The 21,020-nt window shown below is 41.6% G+C and overlaps 1 protein-coding gene across 2 annotated transcripts; it reads right to left on the bottom strand.

Annotated features, from left to right (window-relative positions):
- On the bottom strand, positions 1-20,079 carry LOC146523562 (protein NLRC3-like). Of its 2 annotated transcripts, XM_085151727.1 has the most exons (11): positions 19,844-20,079; positions 19,588-19,731; positions 15,515-15,628; positions 11,552-11,630; positions 10,923-11,151; positions 9,011-10,781; positions 8,766-8,939; positions 3,534-3,707; positions 3,193-3,348; positions 1,649-1,695; positions 1-1,494 (listed from the first exon to the last, which is right to left on the bottom strand). In XM_085151727.1, exons 1-11 carry the CDS (start codon positions 19,930-19,932, stop codon positions 905-907), a joined length of 3,567 nt encoding a protein of 1,188 aa, XP_085007853.1. In that variant the 5' UTR covers positions 19,933-20,079; the 3' UTR covers positions 1-904. The 2 variants fall into 2 exon arrangements, with proteins under 2 accessions (XP_085007853.1, XP_085007861.1); XM_085151735.1 differs by lacking the exons at positions 8,766-8,939; positions 11,552-11,630; positions 15,515-15,628; positions 19,588-19,731; positions 19,844-20,079.
- Positions 20,080-21,020: the final 941 nt, after the last annotated feature.

The following is a 21,020-nucleotide window of genomic DNA, read 5'->3' as shown; positions in this document are numbered from 1 at the left end:
AAAAAGACATAAAAATGGTAACAATGAAAACAAATACAAACAACAGCATATCCTGATATGAGGCTCACAGATCAGGATCAATACAATACGTAGCAACCGACATTGATGTTGCCATGGTGACCGCTGCCATATATAGTATTTCTGTTACCTCACTTGTCTTAAACATCAACGCTGGCTGTTTTTCATTTTACTAATGAGTCCACTCTCTTCCCTCACTTCTGTCTCTTCCTCGTGTTTGAGCTCCTCTCAGAGAGGATTTAAGAAAGAGCTTTGATGATGGCTGTAGCTCAGGAGATAGAGCAAGGCATCTAATGATCAGAAGGTTGGTGGTTCAATCCCTGACTGCTCCAGCTGGCGCACAAAGTATCCTTTAGAAAGACACTAACCCTCTCCGATGCATCCATCAGAGTATGAACGTGTTAAACAAGAATCAGTCCATTCACCATGGAAATATCAAAGTAGAAAGTGATGTCAGTTATGATTGGCTGCACAGCTGGATCACATGACCAGGTGAGTGGTACAAATAACAGGAAAGCTTCTCTTGTGGCTTTAATAATCATTTGAATTGATAACTTATGATTTACAGACTGTTCTTTATCTTTTCATTGCCGTCTGAAACACAGAAATATATCAATGTTGGAAAATATGACATTTATATCTAGTTTCTAAAGGATGGTTTAATTCTCCAAAGGCCACCACAGACATGACAAAGTTATTTGATCATTAAAATGCACAAAAACAAAAATCAGGATGAGCCCTGCTGCTAACCAAACTTGTGTTGAATAATAATTTGTGACTCATTTAGTTTAAAACATCAACTGACTGAATCCATGAATCTAATCATGTGTTTCTGAGTGAAAGACACAGACATGTACAGACTGAACTGTTTCTCTAACAGGTAAGACTAACTACACAGAGTCACTGACCCAGAGCGAAATAATAGTCTTTTGAAAGGACGGCCATATAAGTCTACACCTTTTCGAGCCCAGAATCCAAATCCAGGATAAAGAGGTTCAGTGAATGTGGTGTGGAAGGTGTGGAGGTGGATCAGAGAGTCAGAGGAGACTCTGTAGAAGGACAGAGTGCCAGCAGGACAGTCCACATACACTGCTACTCTGTTAGAGACAGAGGAGGAGGAGGAGGAGGAGGAGGAGATGAGTGTACCCCTGTTATTGTGCCACACAGAGGAATAATGATCAGAACAGCAAAGACTCCAGGACTGATCATTTCTACCAAAAACACACTCATCACTCCTTCCTTTCCTTTTGATTCCTCTGTAACTCACTGATATCCAAGCCCCTCTTGTCCACTCGACCTCCCAGTAAAAGCGACCTTTCAGATCTTCTCTACACAGCAGCTGATGATAATCACCACCAAATCTGTCTGGATGATCAGGATATGACTGAAATCTTGTATGTGTCACCTTCCTGTTGTTGTCAGACAGTTGGAGGTTTGTGTGTATTGTATTTGTGTCGATTGTGAGTTGACAGGAATCTGATGGAGAGAACAAACACAATCCAGCTGCAGTTATTGATCCATCATCTGTTCATTGATTGACACTTTGATGATGACTCCTGACATCAGAATGAGGAAGATGGTTGAATGTGTGCTGCTTTGTTTTCATGAATCCCATTAAAAACACACTTACACTTCCTCAGACCTGGTCTCAACCATCGGACTCCAGCAGGCTCCACCCTGAAAGGAGGAGGGGGGTCAGAGCAGCACAGTCAGCATGCACACATGGACATTACATGGCTCTCATACACACACTGTTACACTCTAATAAAGGAACAGTCCAACATTTTGACACATAAATGTTTAAACTTCAAAGAGCAAAACTCATAATCACATCACATTTAATCTCCTTTATTAAGCACGATGTCCAGGGAGCATTGACATGCGCCACAGTCAAGGTTCAACACACTGTGACATTCATGCTGTCAGGGAGTGGGTGCATATTAAATGTAAAGACTGGGACTGGGTACAAAAACTGATTCAGTACAGGTAGAGTGCAGCAGCCAGTGCATCACATATTTTGAGCTAATGCAGCGGTCATCACACCACATACTGCTTTGTATGTAAAGGAGCCTTCATTCTCAGATTAGGGCTGTTTGTGACCATAAAGTCTGTCTCACAAGGGCAGCCACTGGTCCAGGCGAAGATGCCTCCACAGTGGGATGTCTGAGGGTGCAGACATGGGTGAAGTTAGGACCAGGTGCCAGTGGACCTGTGTACCTCTGGAGATAGAAGTTATTGTTTCACTCCACCAAAAGCAGGAGAGAAAGACAGTTATTAACAATCCTTCTTATTATTAAATGCTCTGTAGAGCAAATTTGTTCAAGGTAAACAAACAAATGACGGAAACAGCATCAACCAATCACAATGCTGCACTCTTGCAGGACGAGGTTGTGATTTGAATAAATTTATGTATATATTTATTTCTTATTCTCCTAATAGGAAAATTATCTTTTAGTTTTGTATATTTATACTAACATAAGTGCATTTGAAGGCTCGTCATCTTGAATTATTTATTCAGAAATTATATAAATAACAATAATACAGGGAAACCCTGAATTAAATTAGACAATTCTTGGTCATTGATGGTTACAGCTAACAGTGTCTCTGGGACCACTTTCACTTTGACTGCATTCTATTTTTCTGTTATTTTCTACTAACTACTATCACAAAGTCCAGAAGATCAATTTGATATTTTAGCACAAACAAGTTTCAGTAGTAAACGCTCAGAAGCAGCAAACTAGCAGTGCAAAATAGCCCATTTTAGTAGGTGGCCAGTTAAGTTGAGTGACCTAGTAATCCATTTACTTTTACTAATATTTTTTCTTAAGCTGGGGAAACAACTTCCCCCTAATCCTAGTTTATGCTGGGCCAGGCTAAACATGTCCTGGACATGGTCTCTGCACACAGAGAAAACTTAAAATAAATAAAGAGAGTGAAAATGTCAGTTCCTTTCTAGAGATCTGTTTGAACAGGCTGCACAGTTTTTGCTGACAGAGATTTTGATCTTTGAGACCACATACAGACATCTACTGTTTATGTTAGACCAGAATGGGAAAAATGTTCCTATATGTGTGATTGTTCAAATAACACTGGTTTCCAGCATTAAGTAATCAGACAGAGACAGTTTCCTCATCTATTGGACACTGTTTGTGGCTGTAACGGCCATCTACATACCTCAGAGTGTCCAGTCGTAGCTGCTCAAGCATCTTCACTCCGGCTTCTCCTGGGTTATTGTATCTCAGGTCCAGCTCTTTCAGATGGGAAGAACTGGAGCTAAAAGCTGAGACCAGAGACTTGCAACCTTCCTCTGTGATCAGGCAGCCTGACAGCCTGCAGACATGACAAATACTCTTAGAGAATAGCTAAATAGCTAAATGCAAACAGGAAATTGCAGCCAAAAATGGATTTAAAAAATGCCATGACTGAAACAGGAGTTATAAATAGTCATCAGTCAATCTAAACCTTAGATTGTAAACCTCTAAACCTCATCTACTGAACATTTCAAGAACGCTGACCTGAGTGTTTCCAGTTCACAATATGGACTCTTCAGTCCAGAAGACAAAACTTTCACTCCAGAGTCATTCAGGTCATTGTTACTCAGGTCAAGCTGTCTCAAACTAGAGGGCTGGGAGCTGAGTAGTGAAGACAGAGTTTCACAGCTTCCCTCTGAGAGATTACAGACACTCAATCTGAAGAGACAATAATGAGAAAAATAATAATGTTAAACTTTCTGGTCTGAACCTTTGAAAAATATATGATCTAGATGAAATATCATCTCTATAGAGGTTAAATCATGTGGAGGGTTAATTAATCCTCAATAATTAATCAATTAGTCATCATTAAATAGTTTATTAAATGTCATTAATGAATTACAGTTCAAAATATTTCATTCCATTCGCTTCCGCTTATCCTTTTCAGGGTGCTGGAGCCTATACCAGCCATCATAGGGTGAGAGGCGGGGTACACCCTTGACAGTTCGCCAGTCTGTCAGAGGGCTAACACAGACAACAGACAGACAGACAACCATTCACGCTCACATTCACTCACAGATTCCCATCTATGGGCAATTTGGATTAATCAGTTAACCTATCTCCACAAACTGCATGACTTGGACGGTGGGAGGAAGCCGGGCTACCCGGAGGGAACCCACGCAAACACGAGGAGAACATGCAAACTCCACACAGAAAGACCCCCGGCCCAGTTCTTAAGTTCAAAATAAATTAAATATATACATAATTGATTTAATGCCAAGTAATTTAATTTAAAACATTTTAAATAAATTAATTACAAATTTAATGATTTTTAAATAGATTTAATTAATCACTTACTGACACATTTAATTATATGTTTAAGAATCTATTTATTTAATTCATTTTGGCACTTCTAGCCCTGGAGCTGTGCATGTGCTTACATATCCACTGGTATGTATCCTACAGGTATTCTTACAGCAGTGCTGCTGAACATTAAATGACCAGCAGATGTCAGTTCTTCATAATAAGCAGTTAAACTTTGTGTGATCTGCCTTTGGGCGAAGCAACTGGCCGGAAAAATTGGACACATTCACAGAGCTTTACCACACCATCACTAGACAACAATGGAATTATTTAACTAAAAACAAAAACAAATAATCAGAAAGTCTTCTGCCTGGTCTCGTACCTCTGTGTTTCTGTAACATGAATAATGAGCTGAAATTCTCCTCATGACACCACCGATCAGCTCAAAGGGCCCTCGAGTTTACCTGCATGCATCCTGTTCACCTGTCAGCTGTTTACCACCTGCTGCTTATTCAGGAAACACGCCCACATTACCTGGTGACAGTCACAGTTTAATGCGGGCCGCTGTTTGTCAATATAATATAATTTTTGGACCATAAGGCGCACCAGATTATAAGGCGCACTGTTGATTTTTGAGAAAATTAAAGGATTTTAAGTTCGTCTTATAGTGCGGAAAAATGGGGTTAAAAAGGGGATTCAAAAGGAAGGGCAATGGACACTAAGATAACTACAGAATATTTTATAAGTGAACCTGTTGCTTTAATAAGGATTTGCATTAAAATTTGCATTAAAATTAAATAGATTTATTGAAAGACATCAATTAAATTAATATACGTGTGCCACAGTAATTTAGTTCTGCCACTTATCTGCTCAAGTGACTGGAAATCTGATATCCAGTCACCAGCACAGCTTACTCACTTACTCACTTGCAGTCACTTACTTTACTGTTTTTGCTCCTGAGTTTGGTTTAGATTAAAGTTGTTTCATAACTGCATAATTTTACTGAAGTTTAATGTCTCAGCGGAGCATATGTGAAACTGAACCATTCGCCTGTCTTTATTATCTGATGTTTATATTTGTTACACTTTTTTAATCTTTAATTTTAAATTGAAACTAACATTTAAAAACATTTGATACAATGTGGAAAGAGGAACAGTTTAAACTTACAGTTACTACATGACTGAAACAGCAACATTATCTCTTTTATTAAAACATGCATATACACAGGTCACACTGCTTATTGAAAACCCCCCAACAAAGATCAGATCTTAATCAGACTTTATTTTTGAATACAGTTTAATAATTTTTTTAAAGGCAGTTTAATAATTTCTGGAGCAGGCTGAACAGCAGTCTTCACTATCTACAATAGTGATGGGATTTCCGACTCTTTTTAGAGAACCGGCTCTTTCGGTTCGGCTCACTAAAAAGAGCCGACTTTTCGGCTCCGAACCGGCTCTTCAGGTTGTTTTGTTGCTTTAATTAATTTATTATTAACAATAATATAAAATTATGCACAAAAGGAATTACTAATGTACACAAAAAAAGTGGTTTTATTTATATGTTTATATATAAATATATGCGGTGGCCCCTAGAGACAAAACACGTACAAACTCCAAAACACATTTCTAGCATGAACTGAACTTCCAAAACAGATCTACCTAGATCACTTAAATTACATAATTGAAAGCATGAAAGCATATGTGTATTGTTTGTGTATTTATACACAAGCATTCATATATAGTCAAATAATTTTAAAAAAAAATGTTCATTTACACGTTATTACCACACACTTCTGAGTTTTTACGTGTTTTGGAGTTTGTACGTGCTTTGGAGTTTGTATGTGTTTTTACGTGTTTTGGAGTTTTTACGTGTTTTGGAGTTTGTACATGCTTTAGAGTTTGTACATGATTTGAAGTTTGTATGTGCTTTTTCTGTAGGGGCCACCGTAAATATACTTTTATTTATTCACTCTACATAGAATGTAATAAATAAAACATATAATACAAAAATCAACTATTCACATTTCAACTTTTAACTATTTAAATTTTCAGCTTTTTCCTTTTACAAATTTAAAGTGAAACAAGACAAAACACTGCAAACCACAAAACAATTAAATATAAATTATAATATGAAAACAAAAAGAACATGCATATTCTCTGTCATATGGACCTGCATGAATAAACTTTCTGAATCCTTTATCATCTGCAACTGAAAATAGTTGTGGATGATTACTATACCTTTGTAATGTGACATTGTTGTCCCTGGCTCTTTCTCTCTCTCCCTCTCTGTTCCTGTGCTACTGAGTGTAACTACCGCCCCTCCCTCCTCTTCCCAGCGTAAAGCACAAGGCTCGCATGCTGAGTGAAGCGGAAAAAAGTGCGAGAGAGAGAGAGAGAGGGTGAGAGAAAGAAAAAAAAAACCCCACGGCTCGCGATAAGGAGCCGGCTTGCGTCGTTCACGTCAAAGATCCGGCTCTAAGAGCCATTTCGTTCGCGACCGACCCATCACTAATCTACAAAGAGCATGAAAATGCTGTGGTGAAAATGCTCTCTTTCCTTCTTAACCATCTTTTTAATGTTAGTTTTAATTTAATGCTTGTTTCAGACGCACAGTCTTCACTTAAAGTAACCATGGTTGGACTTGATTGAAGTAACTCAGGTCAGCCTTTCATAAACTGAAAACTCACAGCTGCCAACTCTAGTTTATGGCTAGACTCGGTTTGTTGAACTTGTGCCTTGAAAAAGGGTCCTGTTTGTCCCTCATGTTTTTGGATTTTGTTTTCACATTTTAGACTTTGCTTCTATTTGGACTTTTTATCAGTGATACGTGCTTACGTTTTGCTGGAACAGTTGAAACTAACATAAATAAATAACTCGAGAGGTGATAGTCAGCAGGGGGTTATGCAAGTGTTGTGCCGCATTGACAGCGGTTTGCAAGCTCGATCATTCGCAAGGTGAGCTGGCAGACATCACTGAAATCATCAGAGATGATTAGATTCATTTTGACAAAGTGAGCAGAAATTGAAAGATTATGCCACTACATTCTTGACTATAAAATATTAAACTGTATTTGGTGACACACAAAAAAGAGTAAAGTTTAAGTATAGTTTGGGTTGACACATGTCAAAATCCTGGTGTGTAGGCCTACTTAGTTTTGAGAAATTGTCACGGGACCGGGGTCTAGGTGACCCAGAGCCAGTAAGAAGTTGTGGACATGTGTGTTTTTGGTGCTGCTGTCTCCTGTTTCCATGTTTGTGTATCTAGGTGTGTGTGTGTGGGTGTGTAAGCCAGGAGCCTGGCCACACCTGCGGAGGAGAATTACTCACACCTGCAGCTGATCAAGCCTCATCAGAGGAGCTACTTAGGAATGTGGTGGAGCTCTCTCCGATGCTGGATCATTGCGTAACTTCACATTAGTCTCTTGGCGAGTTAGTTAAGGTTAGTCTGCCGCATTGTGGTGTTGCTGACGGCTGCCTCTTTGTTATTCCCCAGGAGGAGTGTGGAGACGAGAGGGCAGCGAGCACGGGGTGCTCAGACACTGAGGAGACAAAGAACACTAACACTGGCAAGAGGACATGTCACGGGAGTCGAGAACGCAGTGGGGATTTATTGTTGTTTGGATTATTTTGCATCACTGTAAATAAATGCACTGACCTCATCAAAGAGTCCAGCATTTGGGTCCTCCTTTCCCTCATCATAGTCTGCCTCACAGACAGTGACAGAAAAGCCCACTAAAAGAACGCCCACCAGACCAAAGCAATGGTTTTGACTTGATCAGCATTAACCTCACCCCCTGACTTTGATGGGTGAAGCTGACAAATAAAATTTATGAACACCGATGCAGGGCCAGGAGTAGCAATGTGAATTAAATAAATATACATGCAACTATAACTGATAACATAAAAATTAGGATTTCTTAAACTAAAGCCAAAGTGCTGACTCATTTTGCATGTTACTCACAAATGTTTTCCCTAATAACAATAACGTAACATTAGCCACAAGAGGGAAATAGCATTAATATAAGTCGCATGTATATAAAGATACAGTGATTATATTACAGTGATTTTGACAATAACAAAACAGAAGTTTACAGAAGTGTGTTTTTCCATGACAGATCTACCAACCAATCACAAGTATTTTCTCTTGGTAGTTTTTTTTTCCTGAAGTTCCTCATTCTGAGAGTTGAATAACTTGACCAGATCTCTGTCAAACCCCACTGTTGCAGTTTGTCTATCCTGCCCTGTAGTTATTTATCTGTTCACTTCTGACACTTTCTCACTTCTAGCATAAGCAAATGTAGACTGTTAGCAGCTGATAGCAGCAATAAGATTTAACTGACTAAAAATCTGGTTTTAAATGGTTTTAGACAAGAACCCTTTGAAAGAGATTTCAAAGTAAGGATATGTCAGTATAAAAATAAATGTAGCGTTTAAGTTGCAAATTTCAAGTCAAATCACAAACAACAATATCTGACCTGAGTGTTTCCAGTATCCAGGTTCCATTCTTCAGTCCAGAAAACAGTGTTGACAAACCTGAATCCTGAAGGTTGTTGTTACTCAGGTCTAGAGCTCTGAGCTCACAGTCTTCTAGTTGAAGAGAGGAGGACAAAGCTTCAAATGCTCTCTCTGACAGGTTACAGCTATTCAGCCTAAAAAAAACCCCATAAATCATCATAAATAAAATTACGATAAATTAAATAATAATAACTATATAACTTACAGAGCTTTTTTAGAGACTTTGACCACTGGCAGCAGCCTCAGAAGAGCCTCCTCTGAAGCAGAATATTTCTTCAGGTCAAACACATCCAGATCTTTTTCTGATGACAGTAAGATGAAGACCAGAGCTGCCCACTGAGCAGGAGACAGTTTATCTGTGGAGAGACTTCCTGATCTCAGGGACTGTTGGATCTCCTCCACTAGAGAACAATCATTCAGTTCATTCAGACAGTGGAACAGATTGATGCTTTTCTCTGCAGACAGATTCTCACTGAGCTTCTCCTTGATGTACTGAACTACTTCATGATTTGTCTTTGAGCTACTTCCTGTCTGTGTCATCAGGCCTTGCAAACGAGTTTGATTAGTCTTCAGACCCAAGAGAAAACGAAGGAACAAGTCCAGCTGTCCATTGGGGCTCTGTAAGGCCTTGTCTACAGCACTCTGATAAAAGTATTTCTCTGTCTGAGAGCTTGTTTGTTGTTCTTCCAGCAGATTGAGTCCAGAGTTGATGAAGGTGAGATGGACATGAAGCGCAGCCAGAAACTCCTGAACACTCAAATGGACAAAGCAGAACACCTTGTTCTGGTACATTTGTTTCTCCTCTTTAAAGATCTGTGTGAACACTCCTGAGTACACTGAGGCTGCTCTGATATCGATGCCACACTCTGTCAGGTCTGATACATAGAAGATCAGGTTTCCTTTCTGCAACTGATCAAAAGCCAGTTTTCCCAGAGACTCAATCATCTTCCTGCTCTCTGGACTCCAGTGGGGATCTGTCCAAGCTCCTCCATCATATTTGATCCTCTTGACTTTGGCCTGAACTACCATGAAGTGGATGTACATCTCAGTCAGGTTCTTGGGCAGCTCTCCTTCCTCTCTGGTTTTCAGGACATCCTCCAGAACTGTAGCAGTGATCCAGCAGAAGACTGGGATGTGGCACATGATGTGGAGGCTTCGAGCTTTCTTGATGTGGGAGATGATCCTGCTGGCCTGCTCCTCATCTCTGAATCTCTTCCTGAAGTACTCCTCCTTCTGTGGGTCAGTGAACCCTCTGATCTCTGTCACCATGTCGACACACTGAGGAGGGATCTGATTGGCTGCTGCAGGTCGTGTTGTTATCCAAAGGCGAGCAGAAGGGAGCAGGTTCCCTCTGATGAGGTTTGTCAGCAGCTCATGCAATGAAGTGGACTTTCTTGTTTCAGTCAGGATTTTAGTTTTGTTGAAGTCCAAATTAAGTCGACACTCATCCAGACCATCAAGTATGAACACAACCTGGAAGTCTTCAAGCCTGAAGATTCCTGATTCGTTAGTTTGATTAAAGAAGTGTTGAACAAGTTCCACCAAGCTGAACTTTTCCTCTTTCAGCACATTCAGCTCTCTGAAAGTGAATGGAAATATGAACTGGATGTCCTGGTTGGCTTTGTCTTCAGCCCAGTCCAGGCTGTATTTCTGTGTTAAGACTGTTTTCCCAATGCCAGCCACTCCCTTTGTCAGCACTGTTCTGATTGGTTCATCTCTTCCAGGTGAGGCTTTAAAGATGTCTTCTTGTCTGATTGTTGTTTCTGGTCTGTCTGGTTTCCTGGATGCTGTTTCAATCTGTCTGACCTCATGTTCATCATTGACCTCTGCAGTCCCTCCCTCTGTGATGTAGAGCTCTGTGTAGATCTGATTCAGGAGGGTTGGGCTTCCTGCTTTAGCGATCCCCTCAAACACACACTGGAACTTCTTCTTCAGTTGGGCTTTAAGTTCACGTTTACAGAGTGGAGCAAATATTTCTGAAGGTAAGAAATTCAGAAAAAAATATTATACAATAAATATCATAGCCTTTCAGTACCCTGAAAGGATGAATGTCTATTGGTCCATTTCTTGAGCTTTTAGGAAAGATCAATATTCGGTCTTTAGAGAAATTCTCTTACTGCTCTGCAGATGGTCAGCCATCTCATGCTGCTTAAGTCTCCTCAAGAAGTGGAGTGTGATCTTCAGAAATGCTTCTCTGCAGCTCTTTCTTTCATCTTCATCCTCACATTCAAACATCTCCTCGTCCTCCATCTGGCTCTTTAAAGTTTCTGGGTGATCTGGACACAGAACCTTCTGGATCTTCTTCAGCTCGTTCTTCACAAACATGGTGATGTTTTCCTCCAGCCGCTGGAAAAGAAGAGTATATGAATTACCCAGTGGTAAATGGACTGGTTCTTATATAGCTCTCTTTGATACTCTGTGCACACAAAGCATTTTATACAACATGCCTCATTCACCCAAGCACATTGTTCTATGCTTAAATACTTTCTTTCACACTGTGATGGATGCATCAGAGGGCAGCTTGGGTTTAGTACGTTACCCAGTACATTTGCCAGCCAGGGTTTGATTCACAAACCTTCTGACTAGTAGCTGACCTGCTCACCTCCTGAGCTACAGTCACCCCAATCTGACTGAAATCATGGAGCCCAAACTCTGATTTATGTTGGACACACTGACAATCCTCTGGTCCACAAAGTGCAGCATAGAGGTGACTGAAAAGAACAAATGTAAACGTAGTACTACAAACCATAACCACAGAGTCCAGGTGTGTTTGATGTTGCTGTGCAGACTGACCAGTGGAAACCTCTGCTCTCTCCTGGTCCACTCTGTGGAGTAGTAATGTATAATTAGCTCATGTTATGTCTGTCCACACACAGACACAAGCTAAAGGTCCATGAAGTGATGTTTGGATGGGTTCAGTCAATCAGATGACTGTCATGGTGAAGCTTTGCTAGTCCTGGTGATCCCACTGAGAATTAACAACTCAGTTTCCAGATGTCTGTAGTTTTCTGCTCAGTTTCTTTAGTCCCAACAGCTCTTACCATCTCCTGCATAAAGCTTTCCCTCCATGCTCAGATGCCCTGGAACAAGGTACTCTCTTTATATCAGTGAGTGGTTTAAAGTGACAACTTGCAGTGCTCGCCAAACTTTGTGTCAGCAAAAGTAGTTCTAATGTTTCTTACATTTATTAAATTATTTACATTTTTACTCACACAAATCAATGAACGCAAAAACAAACTTTTCAGATATTTTGTTTTACAATGTTACAAAACTCAGTTCACAACTACACAGTCTGATTTACAAGTACAAAATATTTATGACCACAGTTTGAACCGATGTATGTCCCGAGTCTGTGGACTCAGTAGTTTTGTTTTGATTGTTGTTGTCTTTTGTTACAATTTCGTTCTGATTAAGATTTTCTAGTTCTGAGGTTTTGGTTTCTGTGTTCCCTCTGTACTGTGTTAGTATTGTGTCTCTGTGTTCATTTCCTGTTTTATTTTGACAGTGCCATGTCCTATGTTAGTGTGTCTACTTTTGCTTCCCCTTGTCTGGTTATGTCCAATTAAAGCGCCAAGTCAAGTGTGTAACCTTTTTCATGCGTGGGACCAGTAACCCACTGGGTCAAGTTAAAAGAGTCAATAATATTTAAAAAGTCCTTGACCAGAAGTTTAGAGTCACAGCAGACATGGATGTTAAAATAACAAAGGCAGCATCATCAGAAGACAAAGCACACCCAGCTCTATCTGTCCATGAAGCCAGATAACACACACCAATTAGTTAAACTGCAGGAATGTCTTAAAGACATAAACACCTGGATGGCCGCTAACTTTCTGCTTCTTAATTCAGATCAAACTGAGGTTATTGTACTCGGCCCTGAAAATCTTAGAAATATGGTATCTAAGCAGATTCTTACTCTGGATGGCATTACCTTGGCCTCCAGTAACACTGTGAGGAACCTTGGAGTCATTTTTGACCAGGACATGTCCTTCAATGCACATATTAAACAAATATGTAAGACTGCTTTCTTCCATTTGTGCAACATCTCTAAAGTTAGAAATATCCTGTCTCAGAGTGACACTGAAAAGCCTTAAACTGATCCAAAATGCTGCAGCAAGAGTCCCGACAGGGACTAGAAAGAGAGAGCAGATTTCCCCTGTATTGGCTTTCCTTCATTGGCTTCCTGTTAAATCCAGAATTGAATTCAAAATCCTGCTCCTCACATACAAGGTCTTAAATAATCAGGCCCTATCTTATCTTAATGACCTTGTAGTACCATATCACCCTATTAGAGCACTCCGCTCTCACACTGCAGACCTACTTGTTGTTCCTAGAGTATTTAAAGGTAGAATGGGAGGCAGAGCCTTCAGTTTTCAGGCCCCTCTTCTGTGGAACCAGCTTCCAGTTTGGATTCAGGAGACAGACACTATCTCTACTTTTAAGATTAGGCTTCAAACTTCTTCTTACTTAACGATTAAGTCCCTGTATTCCACCGTTATATGGAAATCAGCCATTATAACTTGTGTCAAATCTACTTGTACCTCACAGTTTTCTAAGTACACAGAGAGCAGTAAACCTCAGAGCAGTAGCACATCAGACTGTGTGCAAAAAATCTAGAAGAGAAAATATTTTGATCCATTTCTAAATTATTCTTGTGACCATGCTGCACCACAACACCTGATCTCTGGTTTCCTGACCTCTTCAATCCCACTTTATTACTTGACTAAACTCATTTTCCTGTTTAGGTGTTAAGGCAAAGCCACCCATCTACAATGCAGGCAACAGCAAATGGAGCTATTTTTTATTCCCTTTGGGTTTTTCTACTTTTGTGCTACAAAATGTTCAAGCTGATTAAATTCATTAGAATAAAAGTTCAGATAATTTTCTCATATTAATGTTGGAGGTAGAAATTCAGGTAACTTTGCACAAAAACTGTCAGAAATTTCCTTCAAAGATGGAGTTTTTACTTTAATACTGTGAGTACATTTCAGACCCTGTACTCTTTTACCTTTACTTGAGTAAAGAAGTTGAATCAGTATTTCAGCTTTAAGAGGGTATTTTAACACAAACATCAGTCCTTCTACTTAAGTATGTTTGACACTTTGTTTACGCCTAAATTAACTTTACTGTTAACGAGTTTTCATGTTTCTGTAATCCACCAGTGTGCTCATGCTTTTTTAAGTGAAAAGAGATTTTTAATGATCAAATATAATTATTTTTGTTATTTGTGGATTTTAAATGTCCTTGACAGAGACAGATGATTATCATTATCCTGCACTGTGGTCTCAGGTTTGGTCGAGCTAGCACAAAGAATGGCTGGCTATGTTGAACTTCCTCCTGGGATCTACACTAAGAAGTGAGTCCAACATTAGCAGGGTCTCTTTCCTTTATCTGGATTCACTTTAGCATTCACAGTCACGTGAAGCTTGTTATTAACTCGATAAGTCAACCCAGGGTTTCAGCTGAGCGTTCACATGAAACACATGGTGTTGGCAGCAACTGATCAATCATATTCATGGAGACGTGTATCAGCAACAGAGCAGCTGAGTTTGCAGAAGGAAGTCAAACTAAACCATAGGAACAATATGAGGAGATTACACACATAATAAAATACTAGCAGTAACACAGCTGCTGCAGACAAATCAGTCGTGTGATCGTGTGAGAGAGGAGAAGGACTGTAAAGGAGTTTGGTATTAAAAGCTCTTTATGAATGTGGGAGACTTTTAAGGGCTTTAAAAAGGCCAATATAAAATAAAAGGCAGCAAAATTGCTGACTGTGAAAGTCACCTGACTTATCAGACCTCTATGATTAAGACCTGTAAGAACACCTATTTGTACTTGTTGGCATTATATCAAATACACACATATATATTAAGCCTTTGTTTGAACTCTGGTTGAATTTGTTACTTTCAGACTGTGAAACATCACAGAGGCTGCAGCTGCAGAACTTTTTTTCACCTGGAAATTTACTTTAAATGTTAGATGGAAAATGTATTGCTCAGTTTAACCAAAGTAAGAACAATAATCTATAAACCTTCATAAAGACAAACATCTCCCCAGAACCTTGAGCTGCTGAAGTGTCACTGAAGGGAAAAACTATTTGTCCTCCTCCATCCAGCAACACCTGAAACACCTGAGTGGAAGCTCCTCCCTACACTGTCTTTGAAGCAAAGCACAAAGGAGAAACCTGCTGGAGCAGCTGGAGTCCTACAGACACTCAGCCTCTTCACTACACAAACACCTCCTACAACATCCACTCTTTCCACTCTGACTGCTGTGTTTGTGGAAACACTCCAACACACACCGCTTCACATACCAACATAGAAATGTGTGTGGACTCCCTCTCCCCTTCTGTTTTTCTTCCCTCTCCCCTTCTGTTTTTCTTTTCCTTCCTCTTTCTTTCTCCCTTTCCTATCCCTCACTCATGTCTGTCCCGTCTGTAACAACTGAAAATAAAATAAATAATAAAAACAAAGGTCGATCAAATGGACCAATACGGCAATGCCATGATGATCCATTTGGCAAAATAAATCCATTGGGTATCCTTGTTGGTCTTCAGACAACAATTCTGACGGCTAAAGAACCAAATGGGACAGGCGGAAAAAAAAAAAAAAAAAAAAAGAAATGTGTGTGAAAAAGAGATGAGCTGATATTAAACATGAGGATTTATTCATAAATACAGAGTCAGGAACAACATCTAGACACACATTACCTCTCAGCAGCTGAAGAACATCCTTTAAAGTCAGCACCAATATCCTTCGACACGTTGCTCTTTAAGGAAACACAGCTGGGTTCAGGTCCAGGAGATTCTGGCCTCTTATTGATCCTAAAAGAAAAACAGCTTATTTCTGTAAATATAACGGTATCATAATGTAAAAAGGACAAATTGAAAATAATAATCTAAAGACATAAAGAAACACATTTCTCTCAAAAATAATTTATTCAACTTCAAATGATCCAACTGAGAACACTTCATGATGAAAAATTATACACAAAAACTACTTATTTAACCTAGCAAGCAATTTAACCAAGCAAGCAAGCAAAGATGGCGCCACGGATTGCAGCCTCGGTACTGCGCTCTCTCGCACTTTTCTTGTTTCTGTTTATTTTCTGCGCTTTTGGTCACTCAGACCACATCACTTTCTCCAGAGATCAACTGCTAAACATCAGACAGTCGCCTCACTATAGTTCTTATCCATTTTTCACACATCCGGAAAGTTTTTTGGAGATTTTAGTTGGAGGCACAGCAGCTCTATGTGGCTCCTGGAGATGACGTAGACGGTGGAGTTGCGCTGGTGTGCTGGTGAAACTACGTCGGCGAGGATTCCACACGGCACTCCCCTCCATTCACCTCGCGAATCTCTGCTCTCTTCCAAACAAAGTCGACGAATTACTGCTCTTAAACCGGACTAACAAGGACTTTGCACGCTCTGCTGCCCTCTGCTTCACTGAAACCTGGCTCAGTGAGCGAGTCCCAGACGCTGTCTTAAATCTGCCGGACTTCCAACTTCACCGGGCGGACCGCGAAACAGAGCTCTCAGGGAAAACAAAGGGTGGTGGAGTCTGCTTCTGCATTAATGAAGGTTGGTGTACTGATGTCACAGTGTTACAGAAACACTGCAGCCCACACTTGGAAAGTTTTTTCATCAACTGTAAACCTTTTTATTCACCGCGGGAGTTTTTTTCCTTCATGCTGGTCGGAGTTTACATCCCTCCACAGGCCAACGTGAACAACGCACTGTGCGAACTGGCTGACCAGATCACCACCCTGGAGAGGAAATTCCTGGATTCCTTTACAATTATTCTTGGGGATTTTAACAGAGCAAACCTAAACCACGAACTCCCTAAATACAGACAGCATATAGACTGCCCCACCAGCGACAACATCATACTGGATCACTGTTACACCACTCTAAAAGATGCCTATCGCTCTGTGCCCCGGGCAGCTTTGGGACATTCTGATCACTGCATGGTCCATCTTATTCCAGTTTATAGGCAAAAACTCAAACGTGCGAAGCCTGTAGTCAAAACTGTGAAGGAGTGGACTAACGCAGCAAAACAGGAACTGCAGGACTGTTTTGACTCCACTGATTGGACTGTTTTTGAAGCTGCATCTGACAACCTAGATGAGCTCACGGACACTGTGACATCATACATCAGTTTCTGTGAAGACGTGTGTGTACCAACAAAGACCTTTTGCACATACAACAACAATAAACCATGGTTCACTCCTAAACTCCAACATCTTCGTAAGGCCAAGGAGGACGCCTACAGAAGTGGTGACAGGGCCCTGTACAAGCAAGCTAGGAACACACTGACCAAGGAGATCAAAGCAACTAAAAGGATCTACTCCCAGAAGCTGGAAGAACGGCTCTCAGCCAATGACCCAAGGTCAGTGTGGAGGGGCCTGCAGGAAATCACCAGCTACAGACGCCCCCCTCCCACTATTGAAGCAAACAAAGACCTGGCCAACGAGTTAAACACTTTCTACTGCAGGTTTGAGACGGACAGACTCCCATGCCCCACCCTCCCCTCCCCAGGGGCATTGCTTCAGACATTGACCCCCAACACACCTTCCACCTCTCCCCCCTTCACCCTCCCCCTCCCCAATCCAGACCCAACGACCACAACCAGCCTCCCCAATCAAGACTCAACGAACACCCCCACCCTCCCCAATCAAGACTCAACGACCACTCCCACCCTCCCCAATCCAGACCCAACGACCACTCCCACCCTCCCCAATCCAGACCCAACGACCACCCCACCCTCCCCAATCCAGACCCAACGACCACCCCCACCCTCCCCAATCCAGACCCAACGACCACCACCACCCTCCCCAATCCAGACCCAACGACCACCACCACCCTCTCCAATCCAGACTCAACGACCTCCACCACACCTCTCACCCCCCTTTCCTCCTCCCTGAAACTCAGAATACACACTCAGGATGTGAGCCGACTATTCCAGAAACAGAATCCCAGGAAAGCCCCCGGACCAGACGGTGTCTCACCCTCCTGCCTCAAAACCTGTGCTGAACAGCTGGCTCCCATCTTTACTCGCATCTTCAACAGATGGAGCTGTGTGAAGTTCCCTCCTGCTTCAAACGCTCCACCATCATCCCTGTTCCCAAGAAACCCACCATCACAGGACTGAATGACTACAGACCTGTCGCCTTGACGTCTGTGGTCATGAAATCCTTCGAACGACTGGTGTTAGCCCATCTGAAAGACATTACAGACCAACAGCTGGACCCTCTGCAGTTTGCCTACCGGGCAAACAGGTTGGTGGATGATGCAGTGAACATGGGGCTGCATTGCATCCTGCAACACCTCGACCACCCGGGAACTTATGCCAGGGTCCTGTTTGTGGACTTTAGTTCAGCTTTTAACAGCATTGTGCCTGAACTTCTCTCCTCAAAACTCTCCCAGCTCAGCGTGTCACCAGCCTGTCAGTGGATCACCAGCTTCCTGACAGATAGAAAGCAACAAGTGAGGCTGGGGGAGATCACCTCTGAAACTTGGTCCCTCAGTATTGGTGCCCCTCAAGGATGTGTCCTCTTACCACTACTGTTCTCCCTCTACACCAACGACTGCACCTCCAAGAACTCGGCTGTTAAACTCCTGAAGTTTGCAGATGACACCACTGTCATTGGCCTCATTGAGGATGGTGATGAGTCTGCATACCGGCAGGAAGTTGAGCGGCTGGTACTCTGGTGCATTCAGCACAATCTGGAGCTGAACACTCTTAAAACTGTAGAGATGACAGTGGACTTCAGGAGACATCCCTCAACTCTGCTCCCCCTCACCATATCAGACAGCCGTGTCAACTGGGAAGATCTTCAAGTTCCTGCGTACAACCATCTCCCAGGACCTGAATTGGGAGACCAACATCAACTCCATCCTCAAAAAGACCCAGCAGAGGATGTACTTCCTGAGACAACTGGGGAAGTACAGTCTCCCATAGGAGCTGCTGATCCAGTTCTACACTGTGGTCATTGAGTCTGTCCTGTGCTCCTCCATCACAGTCTGGTGTGGTGCAGCCACTAAACAGGACAGGAGCAGACTGCAGCGGACTGTAGGGGCAGCAGAAAGGATCATCGGCGCCCCCCTGCCCTCCATCCAGGATCTGTACCTCTCAAGAATCAGGAAACAGGCAGGGAAAATCATCACAGACCCCTCACACCCTGGAGAGGACCACCGACATAGGAACAGTTTCTTTCCCCTCGCCATCTCCCTTCTAAACAGTTGACCTGTCACACTGCTCCCACTGCCAGACTGCAACTGCACCTTATGTACATTCTGTAGTATTCATTCAACCTCATTCATTTCTGTATTTTATGTATATAAGTTTAGTTATTTATAGTTGGTTTACACAGCTTTGTGTATGTATGTGTATGCATGTGTAATGTGTATATATAGACACATGTGTGTCTGTGTGTGTGTGTGTGTGTGTGTGTGTGTGTGTGTGTGTGTGTGTGTGTGAGATTTACATTGCTGTGCTTAAGAGCCTCCATCTACTGGAACCAAATTCCTTGTATGTGTCTGCACATATACTTGGCCAATAAACACGATTCTGATAAACACGATTCTGATTCTGAGTTGTGATTTCTTGCTCATTTTATTGTTTTAAACCTAATTGTAATTATCATTTTATTTGTTTATTATTGTTGTTGTTGTTGTTTTAACTTTTTCAATGTATCATTCATATCAAGTGTACAGTACTTTGTTCTCAGCTGGGAGTTGTTTTGAAAGTGCTATATAAATAAATTGCTTGCTTGCTACTTACTTTAAAAAAGGTTCTTTTTTAAAGTCAGCACCAATACCCTTCGACACGTTGCTCTTTAAGGAAACACAGCTGGGTTCAGGTCCAGGTTCTGGATTAGTTTTAGGGTTATGTCCAGCTGAGCCTGGTACGCCCCACAGCTCTGGGCTTTAAAACAACACACACAGAGGTATGAGTGTGAATAACGATGGAGCAGTGATGTGAGTGCTGAGCTGTGACATGGAGAAGAGTCATGGACAGTTAGAGATGGTCATCTCACCTCTGAGCTTTGGTCTGGCTCTCATGTTCCCCACACAGAGTGGTTTTAGAGGGAGGGACTCCCTCCTCTCTGTCCTCACACTGATCCATGCTGCTCAATTCACATCAGCTCACACACACTTTCTACCTTCACCTGCAGAGGAAACACAAATCATTCATGTGCACATCAACTGAGAGCTGCAGAGGTCGTGTCTGATGTGTTGGACTAACATCCATCTGAGATGCGGCTTTCATCAGTTCACTACAAAAAGTGTCACAGAGCCGAGTTCAGCCTCCAAATCCTCCATTACTGTAGTCCTACAAAGCAGCAGGTAAAACATGGCTGCAGAGAGCAGCTTTATGTCAGTAACAATGTCCAGGACCGAGCTGACTGCTTACAGAGTTCATACTCTAACTGCTAGCTGCTCTGCTAGCTAAGCTAACTCAGTAACAGTGACTCTGACAGCAGTTACTGTGGAACAGCGGCCAAGCTCAGGACACATTCAGTGTGTTTAGTCTGAGTCCTGGACTCTGATTCAATGGATTCAATCCAGCTCAGAGTTTCATGTGTTCATCAGAATAAAATACATGTACTAATATAACAGAAGTAATACTATGAATGCAGGACTGTAATGGAGTATAAATAAGGTTTTTACAGCCTGAAAGAAACATTCAGTTCATATATATTCAGTTTTTAATACTGCAGCTGTTTCCTTCACCTGTGTGTGTGTGAGCCACACCTTCATGTGCTGCTTTAGAAATATGTGGTCTGACTGCTCAGACTGAGTCTAGGAGGAAAGTTCACATGATGGAGAAAGTTTTGTTCCTAACTTTGTCAGAGTTCAGCTCCAAAGACAAAGAAGACGGAGCTCACAGTCTGTAGATGGTCCTCAGTGTGTGTGTGAAGCCAAGAAAGCACACAGGAGTATGTTTATGTCAGCAAATCAGTGTGTGTGAAGAGTCTGAGGGAGTGTGTGAATGAGACTGAACACGGAAACCAACAACGTCTGCATTTGTTTAAGTTAAACTTAAAAAAAAGTGGAGATGCTTCTGTACACCTTTGATTAGACTCATTATAAAAAGGAAAAAAAACGTTTGAACACAGTCATGTTTCCAGTTCACTGACTTACATTTATTCCATGGACACTCACTCTAACCTGAACCACAGCTACAACCCAACATTGTTGAGGCCTCATCTC

Source organism: Neolamprologus multifasciatus, chromosome 3 (genome assembly GCF_963576455.1).
Source record: "Neolamprologus multifasciatus chromosome 3, fNeoMul1.2, whole genome shotgun sequence".
Classification (NCBI taxonomy): domain Eukaryota; kingdom Metazoa; phylum Chordata; class Actinopteri; order Cichliformes; family Cichlidae; genus Neolamprologus; species Neolamprologus multifasciatus.
Note: the sequence above shows the minus strand (reverse complement) of the source record. Positions and strands in the feature narration are given on the sequence as shown.

Excerpts from the sequence above, each read along its gene's own strand:
- LOC146523562 (XM_085151727.1), bottom strand. The coding sequence starts at position 19,932 with ATGGATCAGTGTGAGGACAGAGAGGAGGGAGTCCCTCCCTCTAAAACC. Across the intron at positions 15,629-19,587 it reads AAAAAAGAACCTTTTTTAAA|GATCAATAAGAGGCCAGAAT; the intron begins GTAAGTAGCAAG and ends TTTTTCTTTTAG. Across the intron at positions 11,631-15,514 it reads TGTTCTTCAGCTGCTGAGAG|AGTGGACCAGGAGAGAGCAG; the intron begins GTAATGTGTGTC and ends ACTACTCCACAG.